This window comes from Trichoplusia ni, chromosome 10 (genome assembly GCF_003590095.1).
Source record: "Trichoplusia ni isolate ovarian cell line Hi5 chromosome 10, tn1, whole genome shotgun sequence".
Lineage (NCBI taxonomy): Eukaryota > Metazoa > Arthropoda > Insecta > Lepidoptera > Noctuidae > Trichoplusia > Trichoplusia ni.
The window spans coordinates 5,454,333-5,482,009 of NC_039487.1; the positions used below are offsets into that span (position 1 = coordinate 5,454,333).

A 27,677-nucleotide genomic window follows, 5' to 3' on the forward strand; every position below is an offset into this window, starting at 1 on the left:
ATAATTGAGTTATTCTGATATCTCTGTACAAAGAGTACACTCTCTATAATTTACCTCTAACAACAGAGTGGCAGCTTTGACGTCATTCTTCTTGGCAGCTATGTGCAGCGCTGGCAGCCGCACCTTCCCTCTCGTGTCGGATTCCAGTAGCTCAGCGACTACTCGGTCGTGGCCCTGCTGCATCGCCACTGCTAGCGGTGTGAACCCATCCTGGAAGAGATAAATAATTGATACAATATTCTGAGGAAAAGGAAGTCATAGCATGTCAGAAAATACAATAGAGGGTTTTACCTTTGTTATAGAAACGTATCAGTATAAAATATGATAAGGAAAAGGAGTTAAAATTAAACTGAAATTCACGGTAACACAGAAGAAGAAATTTATAATCGATGAGCTCTGATCTGGAGATGAGGAACAGTCAAGACGGAAAACATGTGTTACGATAGAGTAAGGTCTAACGAAAACTAGCAGAATGTTCTAAAACATCACCCAGAAACCTCTAGACTGGCGAGATAATACAGCGAAATCAGATTTAAGATACGTATCCAAACCCTTGAAGCCTGAAAAACATTTACTTGGCCCCAAAATGTAGAGAACCATTATGATGATATTTCTGCCTACCTCTGTAGCGAGGGTCTGGCTGGCCCCCGCAGCTAACAGCATTTTGACGCAGCCGGCATGGTTCTCCTGCGCCGCCATGTACAGCGGGGTGAAGCCGGCGGCGGACTGCGCGTCGGCCTTCGCCCCCGCCGCCAGCAGCGCCTGCGCTACGGCCTCTTGCCCTGCGAGGCATGCTATGTGTAGGGCTGTGTTTCCTGTAAATTGCAATCGATGAAATTAGCAAAATCTTCGTATGTTAACACAAATCGAAGAACAGATTTCTAAGATTTTAGGTACGCAATACAAAGGTTTTAAACTTAGCCAAACTCTGGAATACCCAGTAGTTCCTTTTTAAGAAACTCTTTAAAACACACATGCATTTTAGCCAACGAGCGTCTGAAAAAATTCTTTGTGTAATAGAAGAAAGATTACAAGTTCCTAAACCTAGAAGCAAGGGGGCACTTTTAGATACTGCCCTATGCAATAATATGTGTCTATCACTAGTGGAATATTTTACCTGAACATCATTCTTTAACACGACTTAAGTACATAGTTTAATTACCTTTCTTAGTAGCGGCGTCTACAGTGGCGCCTCGTTTGAGCAGCTCCTCCACAACCGAAATGTGGCCATCTTTAGCGGCGAGATGAAGCGCGTTCAGCCCGTTCTGAAAGCATACAATATTCACTCAATTCTTTGTTCATTTCGCATAATCTTACTAATTATTGTAATGTAGATAAAACACCGATGAAATGTAAAAGGCATTGCCGTCATACTATTTAAGACAAAGAGCCCTGTTAATTCTGTTAAAAAAGCTGTTGACTTTGCACTACACTACGTAGCGCGGCGTTTCTTTACCGGGACTTCATTAGTCTTACTTTAAAGGGCGGTGTTAGGGCTCTAGACAGCCAGCCAAAGTGCTAAGAAAGGAACATAAGTGGATTCTAAAAGTCCGACACTCTCGTCTACTCAACCCAAAGCGACATTTGAAAATTTCCCATCTGAAAAAAGGGTTTTAGAGGGAAGATAAATCAACTCTCCTTGTCCAATCAAAGCTAAAAAAACCTCATAAGAGATTAAAGATGATCATATCCGTAGCAATAAATAAATAATAAATAATAATGACAACTCATACATTTGGGATACAATTTTCCTTCGATGGGACAAGAACAAACATAACCTACTAGTAGACATAGTAGACAAGCCACCTGCACGAATTCAGACGAAGCGCCATCAACGTCTAACGTGGGAAGAGGCTAAATGGATCGGTATTGGGTTATCTTGGGTCGGTTAACGTGTAGAATCGAGGCAGTTTGTAATGGCGTCTCGGTAAAGGTAACGAAGCAAATACCACCTTTATAAACGGAAAACTGAGAGTGTTAACCTTAACTTGTAAATTGTAAGTGTTTTTGTATGTAAGTTTAGTCTAACATAGTTTTAACTTGTAGTAATATATTAAGTGAAGATTAGAACCTATGAAACTTAGAAGTTATATTCTTTGACATGGATAATACTTATTCTCCATAAAATTTGTTTATTGCACACGGATATGATGGCGAACCTCACCACCAACCCCCGGTTGCGGAAGTAAGTACTTATCATGTAATACCATCGGAGTCAAGACAATAAAGGACAATGGTCCGCCTTTCGTTAGCTGTAGGTTAGGTTACCTTGAAGGTGAAGAATCGTTGATTTCAGAATGCTATTTAATGATGCAACGGTTCACACACGCGCATTTATCGGCGGCAACCCCACCGCATCCACTCTTGATTAAGGAGTCTAGTTGGGTTCGAAACTAGTCGAGTAATCCCACTAAATACGCGTGAGTAAACCGTTGCATCATTGAATAATGAATCATTCTCACGATCGCGATAGTTACAATAAAAAAATTAGAATACAATTGAATGCTCTGAAAACTTTAAAGCTAGATTTCATATTAGAACGAATTTTAACACCTGATTGCAAAAACAGTTGATACCAATTTTCTAGTTCATTCATAGCACAAATAACTTCGGTTTTATTAAAAGCTTTCCTGCGTTACTACCTAAACAAGACGATAACACACACGCAACAATTTCAATATTAAATTAAAGCATAAAGTTCAATGAACTAATGTACTGCAGAAAATTAATGCTCTCGCTTTTATAGCCCGTAGCGAAAAATACGATTAGGAAAACAGTTTTTCATCGTGCTATGAAATAACTTTACTGCGTATATATGTATTTCAGAAAAGAAACAGGGGAAAACTGTTTAAAAAATAATATTGACAATTTTTTGGAACATTTCAATTGACGAACGTGGTTTAGTGGCGTACGCACCGGTTTCAAGGTGTAGCTAGCTCTGAGGTCCCGGGTTCGATCCCCGGTCGAGTCAATGTAAAAATTCACATTTCTAAATTGTCTCGGGTCTGGGTGTTAGTGGTACCTTCGTTGTATCTGAATTCCATAACACAAGTGCTTTAGCAACTTACTTTGGGTTCAGAACAATGCATGTGATGTTGTCCGCATATATTTATGTAAATCATAAACATAATTATGTCATTGCGTTTTAAAATTTATTTTTCATTAAAAACATTAATACTTTCCATAAGATTCCGAAACATTTCCACATATTTTTTTAACAATGTAATTAATCTTAGTTATGTAAAAAGCGCAACAATTCTATCAGAAAACACGCCAGGCCATAGCAATTGTGCGGAACAATTAAAATAGAATTCCAAGCGCGTATATTTGCGATGTATTTATTCAAATGTGCCGAATGATCGCTCGTAGCAATCTCTCGATTATTATGGTAATAATAGTAAAGTATATCGATTATTTGCACGCATTATCGATTAAAAGTCGTGTAGCTATTATAATCTTGATTGCAATGTCAAGATTACAAGTAATTTCTCAATTCACACTTAATAACATGTTATCACTAGGCAAGCGATTTTTCATATATGCATACGTAAGTTTAAAAAAGTTATGTTCGTTTTTAATTAGTATTTAATCATAGTAACCACGTTTCATTAATAAGACAATATTCTCCATGTCAAAGATTCTTATTCCTCTTGTAAGTCCAAAGATGTACATCCCAAACATTCATTTATATTCAGTGCCTGTTTACGCGGTGAAAATTTGTATGAACGAGAAAATCTTGTGCAAAACCTCAACAATAACAAGGAAAATTGTTGTATAACTTTTCTTTTATACATTTCTCTTACAAATGTGGGCGAAAACGTAATAACGAAAAAAGTTAAAGCTACAGTAGGAAATTCACATTAATTTCAATTCAAATAAAGGTCAACATTGTAATAAGTGAAAAAATTAAAATGATGATTACCTTCTAAACATTATTGAATTGATTTTCAAGAAGTCGTCATTTTTAACTTAGTAGTTATTTTGACAAGGAAACTAACAAACAAATGAAATACGCATCAAATGTGTAACTTAGATAAATAATAAATAAAAACAGCATCACCTTGTTAGGATCAACTAAAACTGCCTAATAATTAGGACCGGCGCATCCTTTTCTATAATACGACGTCTTTGTTCATACTAACCTTGCCTTTCCCCACCTACTTAATCTCACTATAGTCAGGAACTAGGTATTCACCGCTAGGCCACTCGCTAAAAATCACAAATGATTCCACGGGAACATACGATCAGGATAAAAACTATCCTATGTATTAATCCCGGCTATAAACTACTATCTGTTGCCCGCGACTTCGTCCCCGTGGGTAGAAGATATAAGTTATGATTTATACCTGCTCTGTTTTTTTCACATTTTCTATTGTATCTTCGCTCCTATTAGTCGCAGCGTGATGGTTTATAGTCTAAAGCCTTCCTCGATGAATGGTCTATTCAACACAAAAATATTTTTTCAATTTTCAAAACAAACAAACAAACTCTTCAGCTTTATATATTAAGTATAGGGTATAGTTATAGATTTGTGTAATAAGTTTTGTTTAAATCCTTACAATGGATTTGCGTCAGAGTACCAAAGATCAAAAAAGCCAAACCTACGCATTTATAATATAAGTAGTTTGAAGACTTGACATGTATAAAGACCAATCACAATAGTTTCTATAGAGATTTCCTTGTCCTGGGTCAGTCTATTACTGTTCGACGATTATACGTGAGCGTGAAGCAATCCATGGGACCCAGCGATGCGGAACGCGGATCGAAGGCCGTTCACTGTCAATGCCTAATATTTATAATATTTTTAACACCGGTCGATGTACGCTACGATCAATATATTTTGGTACTATTTCAGATGTAAGTCCCAGTATGAATCAGAATCGTTTTAAGATGGTTAGCTCCTGGTTACAAAGGTGGACTATCAATATTCAATATAGTTTGTTGACAAATTTCACGTTAAATGATCGGATTGACCCTAAATCACAGTACATTGATGATTAAAATTCATCGAACTTACATAGTGTGTATGCAGTTTTTGTCAGTATATGTACTATAAGTTCTATCTAGCTTATATCTAGTGTATAACTATAATCGCTCTCTTTAAACAGGTCGCAGGATGGAGTTTTTCATGACATTTTAGCGAACCCAAATACTGATGAAGCACGTATTTTGTTTAAGCTCTTAATAGTATAGTATAATTATATTAATTATGTTTCTTTTTAAGTAGTAGTTGTATAATCTGTTCATAACCGGACTGACAAATTGTATAAAAGTCCTTAAATAAAGAACTATAATCGCTGAATCTTATTCACTCCTTCTTGGGGATCAAACTAAAGAGCTACTAGATATCCAAATTCTTTCGAGAAAGCATAAGAGACAGAAAGAGAGACACACAAAGTTCCTTCACATTTATAACTAGAAGTATGTTAGGTTCGTATCGCTATACATTGCAGAGACCTTTTAAATAATTATTAAAGTGTAGATCTCTCGTTTCGTTACCCTTAATTAAAATTACGTTACACGCGTTTTATAACCGGCATTAAGGACATGGGCACTCATATATTACATGAGGGCCACTTTTTACAGTTACCTTTGGTATGCAATGTTCATGTTTAAATGAGGTTTAAATCGAGGTTTCAGACTGGATTAGGAGAATGCAAAACTGTGTTGTGTGTTGTATGAATAGGTAGTGCACCTCCTCCGACGACGTTTTGTAAGAATATACTATTTGATAACTTCCGAAAACGTATTTTTTAAGTACCCCATTTAAATAACATAATGATGTTCCAAGAATTATCTCTATTGCCAAATGATTTTTTTAAACCCATTTTTTAAAACAAGATATCCAACTCTTTCAATACTCAATACTCAATACTCAATATTTTATTGCACTCCATATGTTATACAGGTGTTACATAATATAAGTATAGTACACTATGGACCCTGTAGGGCAACGGCAATTTCATACAGCTACAGGATGTCTTCCCCCTTTTGTTTTTCCAAATCTCTCCGTCATATGCAATATATTTTAAATCATATGCGAGGCGTACACGCCAGCTCATAGCAAAAAAGTATTTATCCCAATCATAGTTTCGTTCAGGTTAACTAACCAGTTACACAATACATAACTGTTTTATTCGTAAATCAGTGTCCACATTACAGTTATTGTTACCCCATGACGTAAGCCAACAAAAGCCTTTTGAAGCACTGTAGCGACCATGAAATGTATAATACGATCAGATGCAACAAATAGTTATCTATTTTTATGATGATGATTACCCCACCTGACAGGATGTCCTCAATGTATCTGTGTATCTGATGGCATGTACACAGGGCTGCCATGTAGGTATATACCACCAGTATATTGTAAAACTAGTATTACAGGATGATTCAGAATGATTCAAGGAAGATTCAGGCTAAGGCTAGCCTTATCAAGGCTAAGGCTTTTCCTACATTTTCATAAAATGAGAGTCGTTTCAAAAATCTATATAAAATATCTATCTATATAAAAAACCATGTGTTCCTACTAAAACATCATTTTCGCAAAGGACTAAAAAAAATTATCGTGGTACATAAAGAAATGTTAAAGTTCACAGTGATGTTTTTGACACAGAATATCATAATTCTACTAATTTTGAACATCATTTGATTAAGGTTTATGAATCTAAATTTTCTAAGTACCACAAATTATAATTTGCCAACTATTACTTAATCGGCAAATATCGCAGTCACATAGACACAATAGCTAAAAAACAGCAATATTCGAATCTGATGAAAATCATTTAATCGTATGGTCATCCATCACCATATATGGTCATACTTTAAAAAAAAACAGGTTTTCAATTACATCAATAAGTTTATATGTTACCGATATCTCCCAAATAAAACTGAATTGGAAGATTCTTTTTATACATCGATAAGGATTCGCCTTCGGTGTGGTCTCCCATAAATTGTCGTAATCTCATCCAGCCATTCAAGATGCTGTGAATGAGACGCTTTAAAGGATTAAGTGGTTCTTTCGCCATTACAGTGCTTTTATATTGACACTAATGAAGCAACTTTTCAATGTAAGTCTTTTAATATATGGGTTTTATACAATTTAATTGAATTACTAACTACTTCACTTATGATGTGTACCTAAAGGACATATGTATATGAAATCTCGGTCAACAACCTCGGCAACTGGTGCGTTCAGTCAGCAGTTGCAGATTCAACTCCTGTCCGAGCAAGACAACAGTTTGCCCGACAGGACAAATGGAAGAAGTCTGGGGCAAAAGAAATTTATTCAATTAAACTTTCATGTAAAATTGTGTTACATGAGAAATCTAGAGACGTTATATTTACTAGAGCCTTTTTACAGATTATCAAAACCACTCCACATCAGTGCTAATCAATAAAAAACACATTTTTCTAATATATAAAAACAATTAAGAATAATGGAGTCTCAAAACTGATAATCTATTTTCTTTGCACATTAATCTCTGAGATACGAAAGACATATTTACATTCACACGTATTCGCTATAAATTACTCCAATTACGTGTTAATTAAGGTTAACTATAATTTAAACGCAATATGTTATCTGTTGGCAGTAGCTTCCGTTGTTTTCACACGAGGTGTAACCGGAATTATACTATAAGTCAAGATGGTGAAGCTGATCTGAAGAAATGGTAGGAAAGCTTAATAATTTGTATAGTAACCATCGCGAGACTTTTTGATTATTAAATGATGCAATGGTTTACTCACGCATATGTATCGGGAGTGCCCGACTAGTTTTGGACCCAACCGAGGTCCTTAATCATGAGCTGACGCGTCGGGGTCGCGAGTCAAACTTACGGGCACTCCCGATGAATACCGATGAATACGCGTGAGTAAACAGTTGCAACATCTATACTAATATATAAAGCTGAAGAGTTTGTTTGTTTGTTTGTTTGAACGCGCTAATCTCAGGAACTACTGGTTCGAATTGAAAAATTCTTTTTGTGTTGAATAGACCATTTATCAAGGAAGGCTATAGGCTATATAACATCACGCTGCGACTAATAGGAGCGAAGAAACAATGGAAAATGTGGAAAAAACGGGGAAAATTCTAACAACGTGGACGAAGTCGCGGGCAAGAGCTAGTAACTAATATATAAAGCTGAAGAGTTTGTTTGTTTATTTGAACGCGCTAATCTCAGGAACTTCTGGTCCAAATTGAAAAAAAAATGTTGTGTTGAATAGAACATTCATTGAGGAAGGCTTTAGGCTATAAACAATCACGCTGCCACTAATAGGAGCGAAGATATAAAGGAAAATGTGAAAAATGAGGGCAGGTATAAATCATAACTTATATCTTCTACCCACGGGGACAAAGTCGCGGGCAACAGCTAGTTTAATAATAATTATTTAAAATTTAAAATTAGAGACTATTACCTACTCTTTGAATAGATTCAATCAAAAATATTATGGACTGTTCCTATACCTAAACATGAAAGTCGGAAAAAAGAATATAAAAACATCATCATCATCAACCACAGGCTTTGTCCTCCCACCGCTGGGCAAAGGCCTCCCCTTCCTCGTGCCAATCTCTACGGTCCTGTGCCCGACCCAGATCCATATTTGTAAAATTACACATAAGTATACATTTCTATGTATTTTATTTAAAATATTGAACTATTGTATGTCCACCTCATTAGTAGATAGGTCATTAGTTAGTTACATTCTTTGAATAGCGTCTGTTTTAGACCTAGGTCAATATCTAGGGCTGCTTCGTTGAACTAGCCTGCCTCGGTAGACATTTTTCCACAGGCAACTAACAACAGAAATTAGAAATGTTATTTGTATAGAAGGTTGGTTGGCAGTCCTTGTATATTCTACGTTTCCGCATACAAACGTTAGATACTACAACTAATGTCAGGAAACCAGATAATTAGTTTTAAAAGTCGTTTGAGTCCGGAGTTAAATTTCTCCACTTTTCTTTCAGCTATACGGTCAACTTAAACCTTTATAAGTATAGTCCTGTCATCCTGTCATGTCTGTGGACATTCAATGTAATAAACTGTGTTTTATTCAATACTGTACTTTTTTTACATAGCGTATTTATTAATAACTTCCAATCGCAACGAGTAAACATTTCAGTACCTATTTTCAATTATAATCTTAAATATCTTATGACACAGTCGATTTCCATTACAATATTAGTGAGCGACTTCCGCAAGCCCTGACCGTGACTATCTATTACAGTACGTACCAAACTAAATGCGCGTGCGCATTTCATTCAATTTGCGTCTGTTTGCGTCGTTACCGTTGCAACAATCAACTCCCCAGAGTTAGGGTAACACGGTTTCAGAATCACTCGGGGCTCGGAAAACATTCCATAATGTATATCATTTGTAAATATTTCTAGAAACTTAAAACATTCTACTACGATACCTTAAAGTATGATCTCAAACGTGAGAGCAAGACAGCGCTCTACACCGGGCTTTTCCATCTCGCTCCCACAACTGAGTTACTTTAATTTGAGGTAGGATCACACAATTAACTTCGTAAACAACCTTTCTCCGTGTAATGAAGAAAAAGCAGAACATCTGACATTAGACATTTCTTCTTACCTTAGCCTTGTTTCTAGTTTATAACCCTAATTCAACAGTATCGTTATTGGATAACATTATTTTCTATTGAACATCATATAATTTAAAAGAGGTTTTACAAAGTCATTATAAACGGTGAGTCGACAATACGTTATTGAGATAACAACATTAGCTCAAAAGAAGCTAAGATCGAATTGTTGTTACGAAACATTATGAATGGGAAACTCCCAATAGTAAATATACAATATATCAACCTTTCAAATTACTTTAAACTCATAAACAATTCTATATAATGAGCTGTATCACGAATACGCAAGAGCAAGTTAAACAATTAAGGTCAATTTCTTATTTGAAAGAAATCGTTACCCGGCAAAAAAGGTCGTAAAACTATTTTAAATTATGATATTATACAAACGAGATCTAATCTTGAGTCGTAGAAAACAAAAACTCTTTTATACACAGGCATAACAGCTATAAGTAAAATTTGCCGGAATAATACATTGCCCACTAATTTCACGTCCGTATCTATGTAAATGACTAAGAACTACACTTTAAATAAACATAAACACAGCTTAATGTTCAAAGGCAATCATAAAACAGAAACAAGCGGTACTCGACAGGTAATGATCGAATGCTATCAATGTATAAGTAAATATAAGATTAATTAGGAACAACGCCGACTGACTTAGATTAAGTGGAGTTCGCTAACAACGGTCTGTTTAAACTTTAATGTTCTAGAACGTTTAGTGTGAATGTTTTAGTTGTTAATTGCTGGTTGTTCATCTAGCTTTTGGCCTCATTTTTACTTAACCTAACCTAACCTAACCCTACGTAAGAGCATATTTTATTTCACGTAACAGTTTATAATTCTCTACATTTTTTTTCTATTATGCTGTCGCGGAAACTTTCCAAGAAGAGGATATCTGAAACACATAGATACTGAGGATGGACGATCGAAGGACGGGTCGTAGTTTACATTGTCCCATAGAGGGACAATATAGAAAAGACACAAAAATATGATTTAACTCTTTCAAGTTTTAAACTCTAAGACGTTTTGTTTCATGTGGAGGGATATGCATGATACCCTACATAAAAGTCTAAATGTCTTATTCTAACAGCCATAATCTAAGTATATTAGTAGTAAGTACTTACCGAGTTGCATGTGTTGATGTCTTTGACTGCGCCGGAGTCGAGCAGGTCGACAACTGTGTCCAGCTGGCCTGCGCGCGCCGCTCGTAAGAATGCTGTGTTGGGTTCTATCTGTAAGGCACAAAGAAAAGCTGTATGAGTAACTATTATATCGGTAACATAACCACTGAAACTTCTACATTTTGTTATTTCGAATGAATTTTATTTCGATATAACGATTATTTTATTACATTCTTGGCAAACAGAAAATTACACACTCGCGCTTATCAATAAAATAATTAAGAGTTACGAAGAAAAAATAACATAACGAAATGTGAGTTACAATAAATGATATAACCAAAGAAACATAACAATCTTTTATGAAACTATCAAATCCTTGAATTGTACAATGAACATAGTATAATATATAAACTTATGTTCTGTGACAAATGGAAACGAAGAACGGGATCTTGATACGCGATAGTAAATGGCTGAGATAAAGCGGACGACGTTGACTGACAGAAACAGAGGAACGATCTTATTGTAGTTCTTTCATCGCTCTGGATGTGACAAAAATATCTTAAATACAGGCACAAGTACCTAAAGCTGGAGTTAAGTTTTACTATGGAGATTATTTTGCCAAAACAATATTTTCTTATCATGGAACTTGGTAATAAGGACAGTTCCAAAGTACTGACGAAAAAAAGCAAAAACCATATGAATTTAACTTGGTGAATAATTGACTGATGATATTTTAAGATAAAGCTACAAATAAAAGTAGGTATAACAATATTACTTTATAAAAAAAAAACTAAAACATTAACAAAAACTAATAAATTTAATTAAAAATCAAAAGTACAAGTACAAGTCGCGAAATACTAAAGTACAGTAAATAATCAACTAGTCTAGGCAATAGCTGACGTATCAACAATTTATACCAATTGTTGGTCAAAGAGTCAACATAAACAAAGACTATTGAAGGCAGATCAAATATTCATTCGGTTTGCCCAGCCTGGTCACTTGTATTGCCCACAACCAACATGAATATTTCAGTATCAATTCATGTACTCTAGCAAAGTTCAGACTTTCCATCAATTTTGATCGAGCACGTTCTTTATTCTATAAATGTTTATTTTTTGTTGTAATGTTCTTTTGTTTTAGTTCCGTTTTTTGGAATGCAATAAATTGAGATATCAAAACTTGAATTTGCTCTTGATATTTTTGACGGCATCACCATTTGTAGGATCAAAGATCTAAGTTATGCTGACTACAGGTTAAAACAACCTATTTTAGCTAATTGCCAGTCATTTGACAAAGGCATTCTACAGAGCTTATGTTCACATTAGTTTCTAAAGTCAAATAAAGCGATCTAACACGTCTAGAGCTTAGGGAAGGAAGGACTTAGGGCTTAAGTAGTCCCTAAGGCTTGTAAGGTGTTACGTTACACTTGAGCCTTACTTAAGTGTTGCTGTTTAAAATGCTTCAATTGAATAGAGTAGGCTAGAAATAATAAGATGTATTAGTGTTGGAAGCCTTTATTTCACGAGCGAATGGAAAGGAAAACGCGAGTAAAAATTTGCTTATGACTTTTGGGTATCGTATCTGAAATTGTTTCGACAACCACGGTCATAATTCCATAAATATGAAATTACAAGTAAAGGATAAAAGCAAGAGCATTTGCAATCTATATTATACAAGAAACGATTGCACATTTCTCTTTCAAGCTATAGCTTTTGAAAATCGGTAACAGACCAAACTTCCCCTTTAGGAAAGTCTAACAACCGACCAACATAACAGACGCCAACTGACACTGACAGTTCATCAAAGAGAATAAACTGCGAAACACCCACTACCAGCCCACGCCGTTAAAACAAAACCCAAACTTGGTACTGCACCACTATCTTCAACTAAATTACGTTCGTAAACTGTCGTGACTGGGCAGGCTGCAACTTGTTCCAGAACTTTCTACCGATGCTAATACTCTATTGAAACATTCAAAGCTTCTAAAACGATTACAGCAGGTATTGGATTGTCGATTTCACTAACGATTAACCAGATGTTTAAGGGGAGACCCTTTCAGCTCGTATATCGGTAAATGCTTGATAAAACGTCAACTAAGTGAAAGCAAATAAATATTGCTTTTCGGAATAGATACTTATTAGAAAATGAATTGATCCCGACATCATTCAATAAGGTTTATAGCTATTGCGAAATCATAAAGATATCTTATTTCTCGATTCTTCTTAGTAAGCAACTTTAAATATAGCTATCTAATTTTTTCCCAAAATACAAATACAGAAATGTCCAAAACTTTCTATTTCATTAATAGACGAATATTTCCCTCACGTCTGCTTCACTTCTGTCAAATTTGTTATCAAACGCAAATGTTTTAAAAGCAGGTTCAGTCGTAAAAAGTATGGCGTTGAAAATCAATGTATAATGCAGATTACTAAGATTTATTCGTGCCCTAAGATTTCACGGAGCGACCGTCGACCCGACGGATAACTAATTCGTCAGACAATGGAAAAAAATCTCATTTTTCGCTCTATTTCCTTTACACGAAGGGCCGGACAAATGTACTTATCTGTCAATAAGGATGACGGTCACGATATTGCTGAGCTTAATAGAAATGTAGTTTTTGATTTGATAGATGGACAACTTGCCAGTTGATGTAGTTTATACGGTCTAGCTGAGATTGAAAATAACTGGTAGGAAGTTAGGCTGATTGTATATGTGGCAACAGTCTCAAATATTTGAATAATATCTTTTGCTATATCGCAAGCTTATGTACGGTTTTTCTTTCAGTTTTTTTGGCAACAGTCAATTGGACAGTAACCTCGTTAATGCGAACTGCCTTTACTACTGATACTTCAAGAGAAATATGGACCAGCGTCTAGTTTTCCAGTTACCTTGTTTCATTTTAATTGTACTATAAAGTGCAATAAGTATGAAACTGGGTGCAATCTTAGAGAAATTAATACGGCCTTAATTAGCAGCAAATACCATCGAGATTAAAATCTTCCGGTGTCCATTTATACCTACCTGTATTAGGAAAGTGCTATCTATTACTAGTTGTGGCCTTTCTTCATTTATCTGAGATCAGGAATAATGTCTAACAGTTTAAATGTCAGATAAAGGTATAGCTTATTGCATGGATTTTCCAAATTGGGGAGAATCAAAATGTACTACAAAGAGAGGCCTTTAGGCCTTAGAAGAATGGGTTAAAACTGTTATAGGTAATGAAAAAGAAAAAAATCAAATTAACAAGTGTCGCGATTTCTTCAAAGAACAAGCTAAGCGTGTGCACTTTAAATTCAATTCGCGGTGATACCAAACGACCTTGTAAACAAAAACAATGCAAAATATTCGCACACGGAGGACATTTCACACACAACATGGAAGTAATTACTAGAAGCCAGAAGACATACAATTATAATTATGTTTGGAGACAAAAGCCGAACGGTTGTCATTGTCAATTTACTTAAAGGCTAATGCAGTACAAGGGGCATTTCTACAACCTCCTTTTAAAGGAAAACTACTCCCGATGTGAAAGAGACGGCGTTCTACGCGTTGTAGTGCGCTGTCCCTTTCACAATTGCAATACTCAGTGGAAGGTGAATACGCTGCAGTGAAATTATTTCACTAGTTCATTTAGACAAATTGAATGGCAGCGCCATTGAAATCAATGGAGAGACACAGTGACCCGTGAGGTAATGGACTTCAATTGTTTTCTTGCATGCCGTGACCATGCGATAAGAACCACTGTGATAACAAACATTTTGTAAACATTTCAACATTGCAATTTCTTTAAAAGTTGGTCAAGTGCGAGTCGCATTGGCAATGATGAGGGTTCCGTAAAAATAAACATAAGAAAAAGAGTTTTTAAAAGTTGGTCACGCATCAAATTTATGACCCTACCAATCGCTGCATATAATCGTTTTTCATCTGCTGAATTTTCAATTGTCTAGCTATCATAGTTTATGAGAAACAGTCTAGTGACAGACGGACGAACGCACAGATAGCGGAGCCTTCGTAATAGGTTTCCGTTCTTAAATTTGTGTACGGATCCCTAAAAATACAGTTTACATTGATCAAACAACCAGATAATAACGTGCGTACGCTTTGCTATAATTGCTACTAGAAAAACTGTTCTTGAATTGGAATTAACTGTTTTTACAACATAATTAAGAGTACAAGAACATAATTAAATCTGTAAACATGATTGTTAGACACTGATATAGTATTAAACATCTCTTGTTTAACACGCAATAACAAGTAAAAGTATTGAGGGAAAGGGATGTTGTCTGGATAGGAATCTTATCCTACTAATATTGACGTGAGAGTTGGTGAGGATGTATGTATGAATGTTGTCACTATTTTGAGCTTAAATGGGTATGTTAATGGAATTTGGTCAGAATTTAACTAAGACTGGATACATTCCAAACGGAAGAAGGTTTCTATCCTGCTTTTGCATCTATGATCGACAAAGACAAGCAAAGCCGCGACAGTATTCAAGTATTAATATTAATGTGAAAGTGCATGTTTGGATGTTTATTACTCATGACGCGTACTGAAATGTCACGTTATGTTCCCACACTTAGTATACGCGATATAATATATGTATGCATATTTCAGAATTAGGACAATTTGAATTTTAGCGTCTCATACGTAGAGATTCATTGATAGATTGTAAAAAAAAATGGTAACATATTATCTAAGAATTTCTGGAATCGAAATTTACGAAATTCGGAGGCATTATTTAAACATAGTATTTACTCTACTTGAAACTTATATCCGATTCTTACAAAAAAGAACATGAAACGCGCTACACTAAGCCTAGACCCAACATTCACAATGTCTCTCTGAAATCTAATATCCAGAGATCAAGAAACATAGTATACCTAATTGATTCGCAAAAACCTCAGCAAGAAAACTGTTTAACGAACAATAGGAATACCGCCAAACAATATTTCAATAGCCATTTAAATCAAGATAAAATACAATTTATAAAGGAAGATACTTCCGAACTGAAGATTTGCAGATAATTTGCCTCGTGACCGTGTCTGTGGACCCTACTCCGGTACATCTTATCAAAATCTCTGACTTTGCTGACTTGAGTGATAGGCAGAAATGGAGATTATCTTTAGAGCTTAGTTATTGTAATATTATTTTAATAAGTAATGTTATTGAATTTAAGACAATGCGGGGGTTAATGTCATGCTTCGATTTTAATCCTGAAGAAAAGATTTATCAACACTCAATATTCTTGAGGAAAAGCTTAGAAATTACTAAACCGATTTTGAAAATATTTTACGAATCCAAAACGCTTTTATCAAAGCTGATGAGGATTCAGTGTCTTTACCATTATTTCGTATTTTTTAATCACTATACTATTAAGACTGAGTATGTTCAAACCGTTGCAACGAGATGATTAGAGTTTTACATGACGCACAAACAGTTTTTTGATATAAATTTTTCTTATTCAATCAATAGCATCGATAAAAATATAGTATCGAAAAATTCATATTATTTTATGGTTTTCTTTACTTTTTTTCCTAATTTTCCCACGATTTGTAGTTTTGTTTTATAATTTATGGTCGTTTGTCGTCGCTTCTTTTCACAGCCTAGAATTACTAATGCCAGGATATACAACAAAATAACACATTTGTAAACATTTTATAGACTCCAAAAAACATAAATAAGCAATTGACGCTCCCTTAAACACGTTAACATCTCAAGCACATCAACAGAATGCACTGTACACAAACTGACACGCAATCATTTGACATTAAATGGTTTAATATTGACATGAACGCACCACAAGCGTGATGGAATAGACGCGCCGTTCGAGCGGCAGAATGCGCGCGCCGCACCACACCGCCATGGCGGCACTGGCTGCGCAAGCGCACGCGTCACGCGCCGGCGACCACACCAGGCGACGACAACACTAGACCAACTACACCAACCTCGGAAACTCATAGCCCATGTTCTAGGTTCGGAAAATCATAATTAATCTGTACTGAATATTGTAAGGCAGTTTGTTGATCGATTTTGAATATTATTTTGTCGGTAGAAGGCCGCTGATTTGTGGGTGTCATAGGCCATAGGTCAAAGATTATAACCCAAAAATGCCAAGATGCGGATACAGTTAGTCTAAATATTTTTTTTTTTATAGTAACTTCTGGGGGGTTCATTTATTTTAATTTTGGACCTAACCCCACCACCGCGTCAGCTCACAATTAGAACTCCTGTTGGGTCCAAAACTAGTCGGGCAGTCCCCATTTAATAATAGTTCAGAATAAATTCAGAATAGTCCACACAATCCCTAAAGTATTAAGTGTTAGTACTCCGGATTAATAAATACTGAAGTCGTTCTAAAACTTAACGATCCACTTTAAAGACTGAATATACTCAGCGACGATGCACTTATCTAGTGTTTTATTACCTTTCTCAAAGTCCTAAAACTAGTTCTTAACTTTTGCAGCTCTATACAGACGATCAATTCCAATGCCATTTTAAGCTTATGTAATACCAATATAAATTTTGATAGACGAAATCTGTTATGGCATAAAAACTAAACTGCAACTCATACAAGTCTAGTTATTATTATGTATGGTAAAAAATTGTCCAAGGTTGATCCAGCGGTGTAATTGTGTCGGCGATGTGTATCAGTGCTGGCGTTATAACGGACATCCCATCGTTTTGTGCAACGTGCAGTAACTGCGGCCAACGGGACGAATTAACGGGAGCAACCGAGTTATGGCACGTATGTACGTCTTCCTTGGATGGTTATATAATACCAGCTATGAGGTCACGAAAAACAAGGACTTGGAAATTGAGGCCCATTGACTTTCAAAACATCGCAATAATTATATTTTAGTTATTAATGTCTGAAAATGTTCTTGACATTTTACATGGCAATTAAAAGGCAGGATGAAAACTTAGGGCGAAATTTTACCATGCGTCTGCTTCGCGTCTTTCTAGTATACGAGTGTTAGTAACAGAGCGATAAGGGGAGTGAGTACAGACCAACATTTTCTACCGTTACTCGTACGTGCAATGAGGCCTAAGTTAAGAATTTGATCGCATTCCATTTCCTTGTGATAAAGGGCAAAAATGATAACTTAACCTTTCCTGGTAGTCTCAAAATAAATGTATAGCTATGGCAATATGGTTCCTCTAAGTCAAAAGCCATATGGCCTTGATCAGAAATTCGTAGCCAGATGGTCTAAAGGACATTAACCGCAGCTACACCTATTCCATTTCAGATCTTTTCGGCCAACAAACTAAAATTCCACGGTGCTTTAGCTATGGAACTCTGTTTACCCACCTTTTTTGCCACCGAAACCAAAAAAAATATATATTCGGAACTACCAAAACAAAAGCAATTACAGATTCGTCACAGCGACCGGAGCCTGATAACAATTCTCAATTACTTGTAGTTATTTACAAAAGATTTAATGTGGCCACGCGGCTGTTCCAAATCTTGGTGTAAGAAAAATATGTAATTTAGTACAATAAGTGTCATTATAGATGAACAGTGTGTGCCGTTAGAAAGCAGCGTAATAAGAGAGACACGGGTCGCTGGCGACGGCGATTGTACCATGATGGATGCATGGGGCGAAATTATCGAGAATCTTGTCCAATCTTTGTATGAAAATCATTCGGGATCTCCAGACTACAACGGACCTACAACTTTTACTTTGACAAAGATTTAGAATTCAAAGATGAAAAGACTTTCTTATTCAAACTGTGAATCAGCCTGTGATCAGTTTGAATGAGAATTTGATCTAACTAACAAAGGCATACGCTAATTGTCATTTCTTTTGCTGTAATTAATCTAACAGTCAATCCTGCAAACGTTTGACTGAAATACAAATGAAATGAACAAGAATGCCCGTGTTTGCATCAGTGCGTACATTGCGTACAATTAGACTAGTTGATTATATTTTTTTTTAAGTAACGTGTCGTGATTTGTGACTGACATCAAACAAAATTACATAGGTAACTACTTATACAATCGTAATATCTTGAATGCTGGTAATACCCGAGCATTTGTCAAAAGAACTGATTTCAAATTGAATTGAGCCTATTAATGAACATGAATCATTACAGGTTTTTTCGATGTGTGGTTATGACGCTCTTTGCAATAAATTTCCGCTTCAGAATGAAGTCGTTATTTTTTTGCATTTTGGGAGTACGTATGTATGTCAGATTAAAAAACGAACATGCTGAAATTACCAATTGCACAATATATTTATTTTAGCGCTATATCCGAATACTCTACTTCCATAAAAATATAATGACATAAAAGCTTAACAATGATCTTGTTGAACCAAAAAGGGAACTTAGCTCTAGTCGTATTTGCAACAAAACAAATGGTCTTCAACAAAAAATCAAAGGAAAAAAGGGCACGAAAGAGGTCGGTATCAAAGGGTCTAGAAAAGAGAGAGTCGCAATCTGTGCACCGTTTAACAGTTAAGGCGCACTGTGCTACAAAAAATCAATTCAATTTGAAATGCAATCACGGCCCTGGTCGCCTAGTGGAGCGAGCAGACTTATACAATGTACTGCTTCAAGTGTCGTTCATGAGAGCTTTGTCATTGTTCTACTTTTAGGGGAAATGGTGGTGAAGATCATATTATTCTCATAACAGAATTTAGTATCAACAGTGCGACAGAAATACGATTGTAGTTCATCTGAATGTCTACAAGAAGAGGTCAAATTTTCAATACTTACGTCAAATGATTGTGATTAAAATTGGCATGGTAATTTTTTTTATGACATTCTACACCCACGGTATTATTACTTTTGAAAAACCGACAACGCATATACAAACGCTTCGATACATATTTATTTTCCCTATTCACAAAGAACTATTAATAAGTTACGTGGGATGCGATCAAAAGCAATTACAAATATGTCACTGTGCTTTCCAGGATGCCCAAATTTCATATAACATCATTTAAACATGAAATTGAATGTCCATGACTATGAAAACTTCGTTTCCACACTGTCAGTCACAGACTGCCGTTAATAACACGAGCAACGTGTGACAAACTGGGCCGGCAAAGTGGAGGTGCAAGTTTCTTAATTAAGTTCCACGGGCTCAACAAATCGGCCAACATTATATACCAAACTATTGCTACAAGTACACCTACTATTGGAAAATCGTTAATTAGGGAAACTTGCACGCTACGTGACAAAGAATCGTAATTTAAAATCAAATCACACAAAAAATACATAGATTTTTTTCTGAGATTTAATTAAGAAATAAGCGAAATGCGTAGGCTTTTGAAAACTTAACAAACGCGTGGGCCAGCATTTTTCAAATCCAATTAACAGACACAGCGTTTGTAATTTGAACTGATATTGGATTTCCATATTCAGCTTTAACTTGGAGGGTTGTTCTATTAAAGCATTGAACAATAATGAATAATATCTGACTAATACAAAATAGAATAGACGATATTGGGTGAAATGAGCCGGGAACGCGTTTACTATTCGAAATGAAAAGTGAAGCGAAGCGGATACATCGTAAGCAGTTATTACATACTGATTATAAAGTTAATTAAATCAGCTGTGGTTTCGCTGCCCGAACTGTTATTACTGTCGCTAATTAACGTTCCTTGGTAAATGAGGTCTCTTCTTGAATTTCAGCTACAAAATTGCTTCTGTAGAGGATTTGGCAAAATTTGCATTTGCTGAGATTTAACTCAGTTGAAAGGTGTTTGTGCGAAAAATAGGAGTGACTTTTTGTCAGGGGTTCAGTGTCAAAATAATGTCAGTCTTATTAAAAAAGAATTTGATTTTGATTTCATAAAGTGTCAGAATATAGGTTCTTGGAAATATATAATGATTACCAGGTCATTAGCACTAGTTATTACTTCAACTAGTACTACATCTGTGGAAACAGTCTCTTTACTTTTTGCGAGTCGGTCAAGAAACTGTAATTTTGCATTAACCTTACAAGATATTAGCTAAAATTGTTTAGATTATCGTGAATGAATGCAGGATTATCAGTTTATTACCTCTTTATAGCAATCGTCTTTTTTCTTTCGTAGAATTACTATATCATTTCAGATTATTAGTCATTTTAGTGTGATAAATTGACGATAAATCTTAGACTTTTACGATCTGGCGTAGATTATTAGAGCCTAAACGGTATTATAAATCAGTAGTGAAGTCGATAATATTTAAAGGTAGGCAAATTTCTTATAAAACCGGATAATGTTGCCTGCTGTACCATTTAACCATTGAAAAGTCAGGGACCCCATCTAGTCCTACTGGTGCGAATAATTACGTGACAAAGACCACCCACGCAACCAATCTGAGATTCGTACAATAGATTCTGCACTGAACTACGGTTCAAGGAAACAATCAAGCAATTGGATAAATACGCTAAAGCGACAATTGAGCAGTTGACCTACTAATGTGTGTCATTCTTGATCTTATCTCAGAAATCATTACGTGAATCGTCTTGCTCTTTTCAATTTATCACTTTGATATCAACTATTAAGGCAAAAGGAAAACAATTGCTAACGAAGTATTATTCATACAGTGCTTATCACGATACACTTGAATAACTATTTAATATTCTAGAACACTATCTACACTAATAAAGTAGTACTAAACAGAACGGTTTCTGCAAGCCACCAGCCGAAACAAACAGAATAGCGTGACGATTTTAATGAGTTGCGACAAGTTATTACCTCATACACTACAATCATAATGACAACCTGACAGACGAAAAAACTTAATGAAACAAAATAAGAATTAGACCGACTCTCGCTTGTCCAATAATTCCGTTCAATTTGGGCCATACGAGCCAGCTGTCGGGATGATATATCTGAATGATTTCCCATTTGAGGCGAAAAATGAGAATCTGGGACGTGTTCTATCTCAGTGCGAATTCTTGGGACTGCAAACAGCAAAAAGTATTTCTGTTACATATATAATTTTATTTAAACCGCTGGTACTGGTGCAGGATTAGTGGTGAAGTTAAGCAGAAATCGCTTTTGGAAATTCCGACTGAAAAGCGGTTTATGCTGTACCTACATTTGATTAGGTACCTGCTACAATATATCCTTCTTTTTCTCCGTCTTTGTTTCTAGCCTATCGTTTTCAATCTATACACGTTTGTTTCTACAGACCAAATAAGTGCTTCTATCTTGATATGTAAGTAAGACGGCTCCGTACTATTTCTTACGGGTCTATTTGCATAACACGTCTGGAACAGGTAATATTTAGTCTGACAATATCGGATGCATATGTCCTGAATATGAATGTGTCCCAGATTCGGGATGTATGGCTCATGCTACTGCGGGTTTGAATTAATTGGATGCAAATGACTATCCCCGAGGTCCTAGTATTAGTATAATGTACATGTTTAACTTGATAACTTGATTAAATACTCCTAAATAATTTTAAAAAAGCCTTCTAATTTGAAATAAGATATCAACACCGAATTTTTAGTTAAGGTTAAAATAACTTCGATGCATTGCATTGGACAGAAGTTCAGTGAGTCATATCGTTCCAATGGAAGGATACTTCAAGTAACTTTGAGCATACATGCATTCAGCGTCAGTCTGTTAACTTAGGATTTTATACGAAAATTCCACAACCATGTTCACGGCACATGACAGACCGACAAAATGAAATATTGGCTATTCCAATTTATTTTATCAGCCCGCACTACTGTCCCCGGCTGTCGTAACGATTTTATTCCAAAGTAGGTCAGCATTGATTATATGTGTAAACAAAATTTACCTTTAACATTGATCAAAGCTAATTCCTGGGAAATAATTCACAGCCCTGCAGGCAGCATGCAAAGGATAAATTAATCTTTCTAACTGGATATAAAAATAAATCCTACAGGATTTCTGCCTCAGGAGAAAATAAACTAATAACTTTGAAAGATTACATCATTCGCTTCTTAAGTGACTCTAGAGATCTTTTCCCAATAGAAATCTCATCTGACCTTAATAGCAGAAATATTTGCAGATAAAAATGAAACCAGTAACCATGAAACGAAAAATACTAAAACCCTTTTCCTTAAAGCCGGTACAAACAGTTGTTATATTTTTAGTCCTATTAGAGATTCAAACAAGTACAAAATTTGTAATGAACCGATTCAATAAGAAATTTAAAATCTCTAAAAAGTCTGGACTCAATCGGGACCACCTTTGCCCAGAAATCCACAAAATGGTTACGTAAATCAAAGTCGATGATGTCTATAACGTTATTAAGATCTATAGTTGGCAAATAACAGCTGTAACAATAATCTAAGGATACGGCTGAATGGCGGGGTCAGCGTGGTCGAGCCAGCATCCAGTTACCTCCCATGGGTATCAATAGCACCTGTCAGTATCCGGTGACGACAAGCTTCCACGGATCAATTGGATTTTGCAATCCATATGCACTGAAGTTAGAATTGTGTGTTATGCAATAGTATGCAGTAATGACATGTTTTAATATGTGCACATTGTATAGTGACAATTGTGAAGTCTTTGAACGACCATAATGTGATGGAGGGGCATTGTGAAATTGCAAGTGGAAATTGAATGGCATTTAGGTCAATTACAAATTATTGAAATAATTTCTCCAAAGAATAGCGAACAGATTGTTTAATTGTCGTTTTATCTTCATCTAAAAAAACTGTTTTTTAGAAAATGTTAGAGGCTTCTAATGCATTCAGGTAGATAAAATTATGTCTGGGAATTATTTTAAGATAGTAAATATTCTGCAACCGATTTGTGTAGGTATTTAAGGTATTATACAATTTTATAAACAAGAATTGAGCCTATTAAGGGTCTTAATTGTGACAATGCTCCAAAGTACCTGAAACCGTACCCCCAGAAACTAATTAACACTCGTTGAATAATTACTAACATCCACTCAACCTAATTAGTGAACTAACAAATTACTAACGAACATAAATACCTCGTTACGTTGAAAACTAAGAAAATACTTAAATAGAGTTCTTGTGCTTTGAAAATAAAACGAAGTATTTCATTTGCAATCGTTTCGCAATTGATCAAATTCCTTCCAATAAGTAGATATGAAAGAATGTTTATTCCGATCGTATTATGAAACACTTTTTATTTGAACATCTGGTTGATTTTCCAATGAATGCAGAATCGCATATCTGGGTACGATTGCTGAATGAAATTTAATTTAAGCAGTTTTTTCGAAAATGTAGAATTAAAAATGTTTTTACAAACTGTTTAAGATTTTTTTTATGTGATTAGGAATTGAGAGGTAATGGGTATTAATAAGAATAAGTAAAAAGAAGCCAAGTTCTAAAAATCATTCAATTTCACGGAGAATAACTACGGTTCAAACGAAAACGACTCTTAAATCTTTAAAACTATAAAAGTACATCACAAAAATAAAGCCATATAAAATGAAATGTTTACTTTAACACATTTAATACAGGCACCTACTGCATATTAATATAATCAATTTTAGTACTCGGGACTTACAGTAAGAAATAACATGAAAGAAAAAAAATCGCATATTTTGATATCTACCTATGATATAGGAACATCATGCCTCGTCAATCCTTTTCGTGTTTGTTTGATCTAAACTCACAACATTGTAATTAAATTCGATCGAAGCGCCTGCAGAATATCACTAGTGGTGCAGTGCGGCTGAATCTCGTTGCTCGTAATATTTTCTCAGGCGCTTGGTAACGAAGCTAATAGTGTTATGGAAACTCAACTAGCGATGAATTTTATAGGCGTTTCACATCAAACGACGGTAAAGTGTAACTAATTTTTGTACACTCTTTATAAAGAAACTTCGTAAACTATCGTCGTCATAATTATAAATAAATAGTACATGATAAAACCGTGCCTTAATAACTGTCTAAGGGAAGGGATAGGTATTACATATTTATTGATACAGAAATTGCTTGAGATAATGGCAGGATAAATTATGTATTATTGCTTTTAAAGGGCAGAGAATCGGAATGAATTCCGCGATCGATAGCGCTGTGAAAGTATTATTTGCTGCACTGCTAAGTGCTTACGAAGCTAACTTAAGAAAGCTTCGCCTAAAGTAGAAAACATTTTTGATGAAAACTCTTCAGTTTTTGCTCACAGTTTGTTTATCTTCACCTTTCCTTTCCGCAGTTTCTCGTTGAAGCCTGCGATTTTTCACAAGACCTAGATAAAAACGACTGACGTGTTCTAAATGGTTTCTCTTGAACTAAACGGCTTTAGACTCAATTTATAAACTGCAATCTTCGGCCATGAACGAAGGTGACATACAGTTTAGAATTTTAATATCATAACTATTCATTCATTGCATACTTCTTGTGTGCCTCATACAAGTTTTCCTCATACCGAGACAAATCAATTATTTATTCTGACATGATCTTAGCATGCACATGATGTACAATATAAGCTTACATGTATGCTAAAATAGGAACTGAGACCTATATTTATAGGGCATATCGAGTACTTAGATAATTTAGCTGTGGAAACCGCCATTATGATTGTAGATCGATTATCGATACACGCCGCAGTTAAGATGATGATCTCAAGTGCTTCCAATGCTTAACACAACTTGCGGTTGGAAGGAAAGCTGCGTAATTAGGTCAGAGGGCCTACTATCGTCATGAAGTAGAATTATAGCTTTTGTGTAAGCGTGACAGCGCGCTTCAGGTGTAAAGCGGTGTCTCTTTTCCTCTAAAGGGATAAAACTACTTTAACACGTGGTGGATGGTTCTCAGGTCATGCAGGCAGAGAGCCTGGGATTTATTGCCTTCGAGCTTGCCCATTCGTCCGTTTGCCGACTTTCATCCGCAATTTACCGAGAGATTAGATAGTAATTATACCTGGGTACTAGTCTCGACTCAATGGTCCGCTAATAGTTTTATGGAAATTAATACTTCAATTGGAGGATCTACAAAGAGACTTTGAATTTGAGATTTAATAACCACTTACTTAAGCTTAAACTCAAAATTAACAGGGCAGAAAATCCCACTAGCCATTTTTGATTCGTATAAAAATATGAACATTTTTTTTATGTTTCTTTGTATCTACAATCTTTAGGGTACCTAAACACTTAAACGCAAAAAAGGCAAAAGAAGTCCCGCCTAGCTTAGAACTCAAATAAAGAAACCTTTAACACATACTAGATTATCTATAGCCCCTTTACCTTATCTACGGGATTTCCCCGACTTGACAAATCAACCACAGACACGCAAACTTTACCGTCTCAATCTGATATTTGTCGCCAAATCCGTTTCTAAGCCCGTAAAACAGAAGTTTATTCCTCGAGTTTGCACCTTACCGATTTCTCAGCACATTTTGTATCCAAACGGCCGTATTTTAACCTTTAAATTACCATTTCTATTGCGATCACAATACGTGGTCGACATGTTTAGGTTTTCTAAACATGGCTGGTCCTTGTGGCTTTGATTACGTCATTCGCTGGTTGTGAACACATTTTGTGTTTTAAATAAGTCTCCTGTTACAGGTACAAGTACAGATTTATTATTTGACAGACGAGTACCTGTCGTTGTTTGTGAATTTTTATAAGCAATTCCTAACACAAGTCCTCAGTATTGGGTGAACCCATTTTGATATTTATCTTTTGATATATACCCCTTTTTCTATTTGAAATAGATATAATTCTTCCTTCAATTTAATGAAGTTAACCTCAGTTCTTTTCATTTAATAACCATACTTGTTTCTGCAGGCTTTCTTAAAAGATGAGTTAAGGAAGTCTAAACAGTATTAGACACCATATAATTACAGAATTCAGAGACTACGATTAGACGTTTTCGAGAATCCTTTCACTTTAATTCTTTCTCATATATTATGCTGACCTCTTTTTCCTAATGATAACAATGGTGACCGAAGTTAAATGACCACTAGGAAACAATTACAGGTCATAGGTTTGTTACTGGGTTTTTTCTTTGAAGTTTTAAATTAGCCAAGTAGCATGTAAGATAAATTTAGTTCCGAGAGCGGAGGTAGGTAGGTTGTGATACCTTTTTTACCTTTATTTTTTCCCTAAAGTAGGAATTTTCCAGATACCTGCCTTCTTGTGTCAGGGACTGGGTGTTATCGAACTCATACTATGTCTGAACTGCAATTCAACGTCTCATGCTTTGATTGGCGGGTGGCAATGCATAGTAATTCATCAAGCACCAACCGCCTGTAGTTTGTGTGTGACACTTGTGTTTAAAAGAAGCCTTTTTCTTTCTGAATCCTCAGATAGCAATTACTTTTACATCGGACACCCATTTACGTTTTTTTATAAAGTTGTAGCAGTACATTATCAGATATACCTAAAGGTCAACTTAGCACGCCCACGAAATCTCTAAAGATAATACCTTCTAAGCAGCACTTACCACGAAAATAACTCATATGTGTATGTATGATATAAGTGCGTACGTAATATTCATTAACTTAATCCTTTAAGAGTTCAAGCCCCTCTTTGACCACTGCCCCATTTAGCTGTACTGAAAATAACTCCAGCACTTGAGCTGGAGTTCATAATGAAGTTGGCACTTATAGTACCATGCATCATTGACGTCAAATGCTTCCACGAATCATGCTTTAGATGTACACCGTTTATGAATTTATATTTAGGTTGATTGAATGAATGGTTATCGATTTTAAGATGAAGGTTATATATTTAGACAATATTATTATGCTGTAAGCGTGGTTCTGGAGGGCAAAAGTCCCTCTTCCGTTTTCACTTTGTTCCTTTATCGAATTATATACTTAATTTCCCCAGAATGTCTGTTCAAATTACCTGAAACAAAAAGATAATAGAAATAAGAAACATGTTTAAGCAAAAAGCTAATATCACTTACAAAGAACTTCGTAAGATAAAGGTAAAAATCATATTTGTAAACGAAAAACGATCTACTAAGCAATTTATACAACATATCATAATAAACCCCGCATTTGTATCAAATGCAACATAAAAACTATAAAAATAAGAACAATGTCTCCA

At 35.4% G+C, this 27,677-nt stretch overlaps 1 protein-coding gene across 5 annotated transcripts in view; it reads right to left on the reverse strand.

Moving 5' to 3' along the window:
• Positions 1-27,677, reverse strand: part of LOC113497879 (ankyrin-1-like) — a 141,017-nt gene that overhangs the window by 86,377 nt on the left and 26,963 nt on the right. For 4 of the 5 annotated variants that reach the window (XM_026877641.1, XM_026877643.1, XM_026877642.1 and 1 more), the window contains exons 2-5: positions 10,725-10,832; positions 1,163-1,265; positions 622-815; positions 55-210 (exon numbers count right to left, since the gene is read on the reverse strand). In XM_026877641.1, coding sequence (XP_026733442.1) covers positions 55-210; positions 622-815; positions 1,163-1,265; positions 10,725-10,832 — 561 coding nt within the window. Of the gene's footprint in view, positions 1-54; positions 211-621; positions 816-1,162; positions 1,266-10,724; positions 10,833-16,518; positions 16,632-27,677 lie in introns of those variants that run through there. The other variant, XM_026877645.1, reaches the window with a different exon arrangement.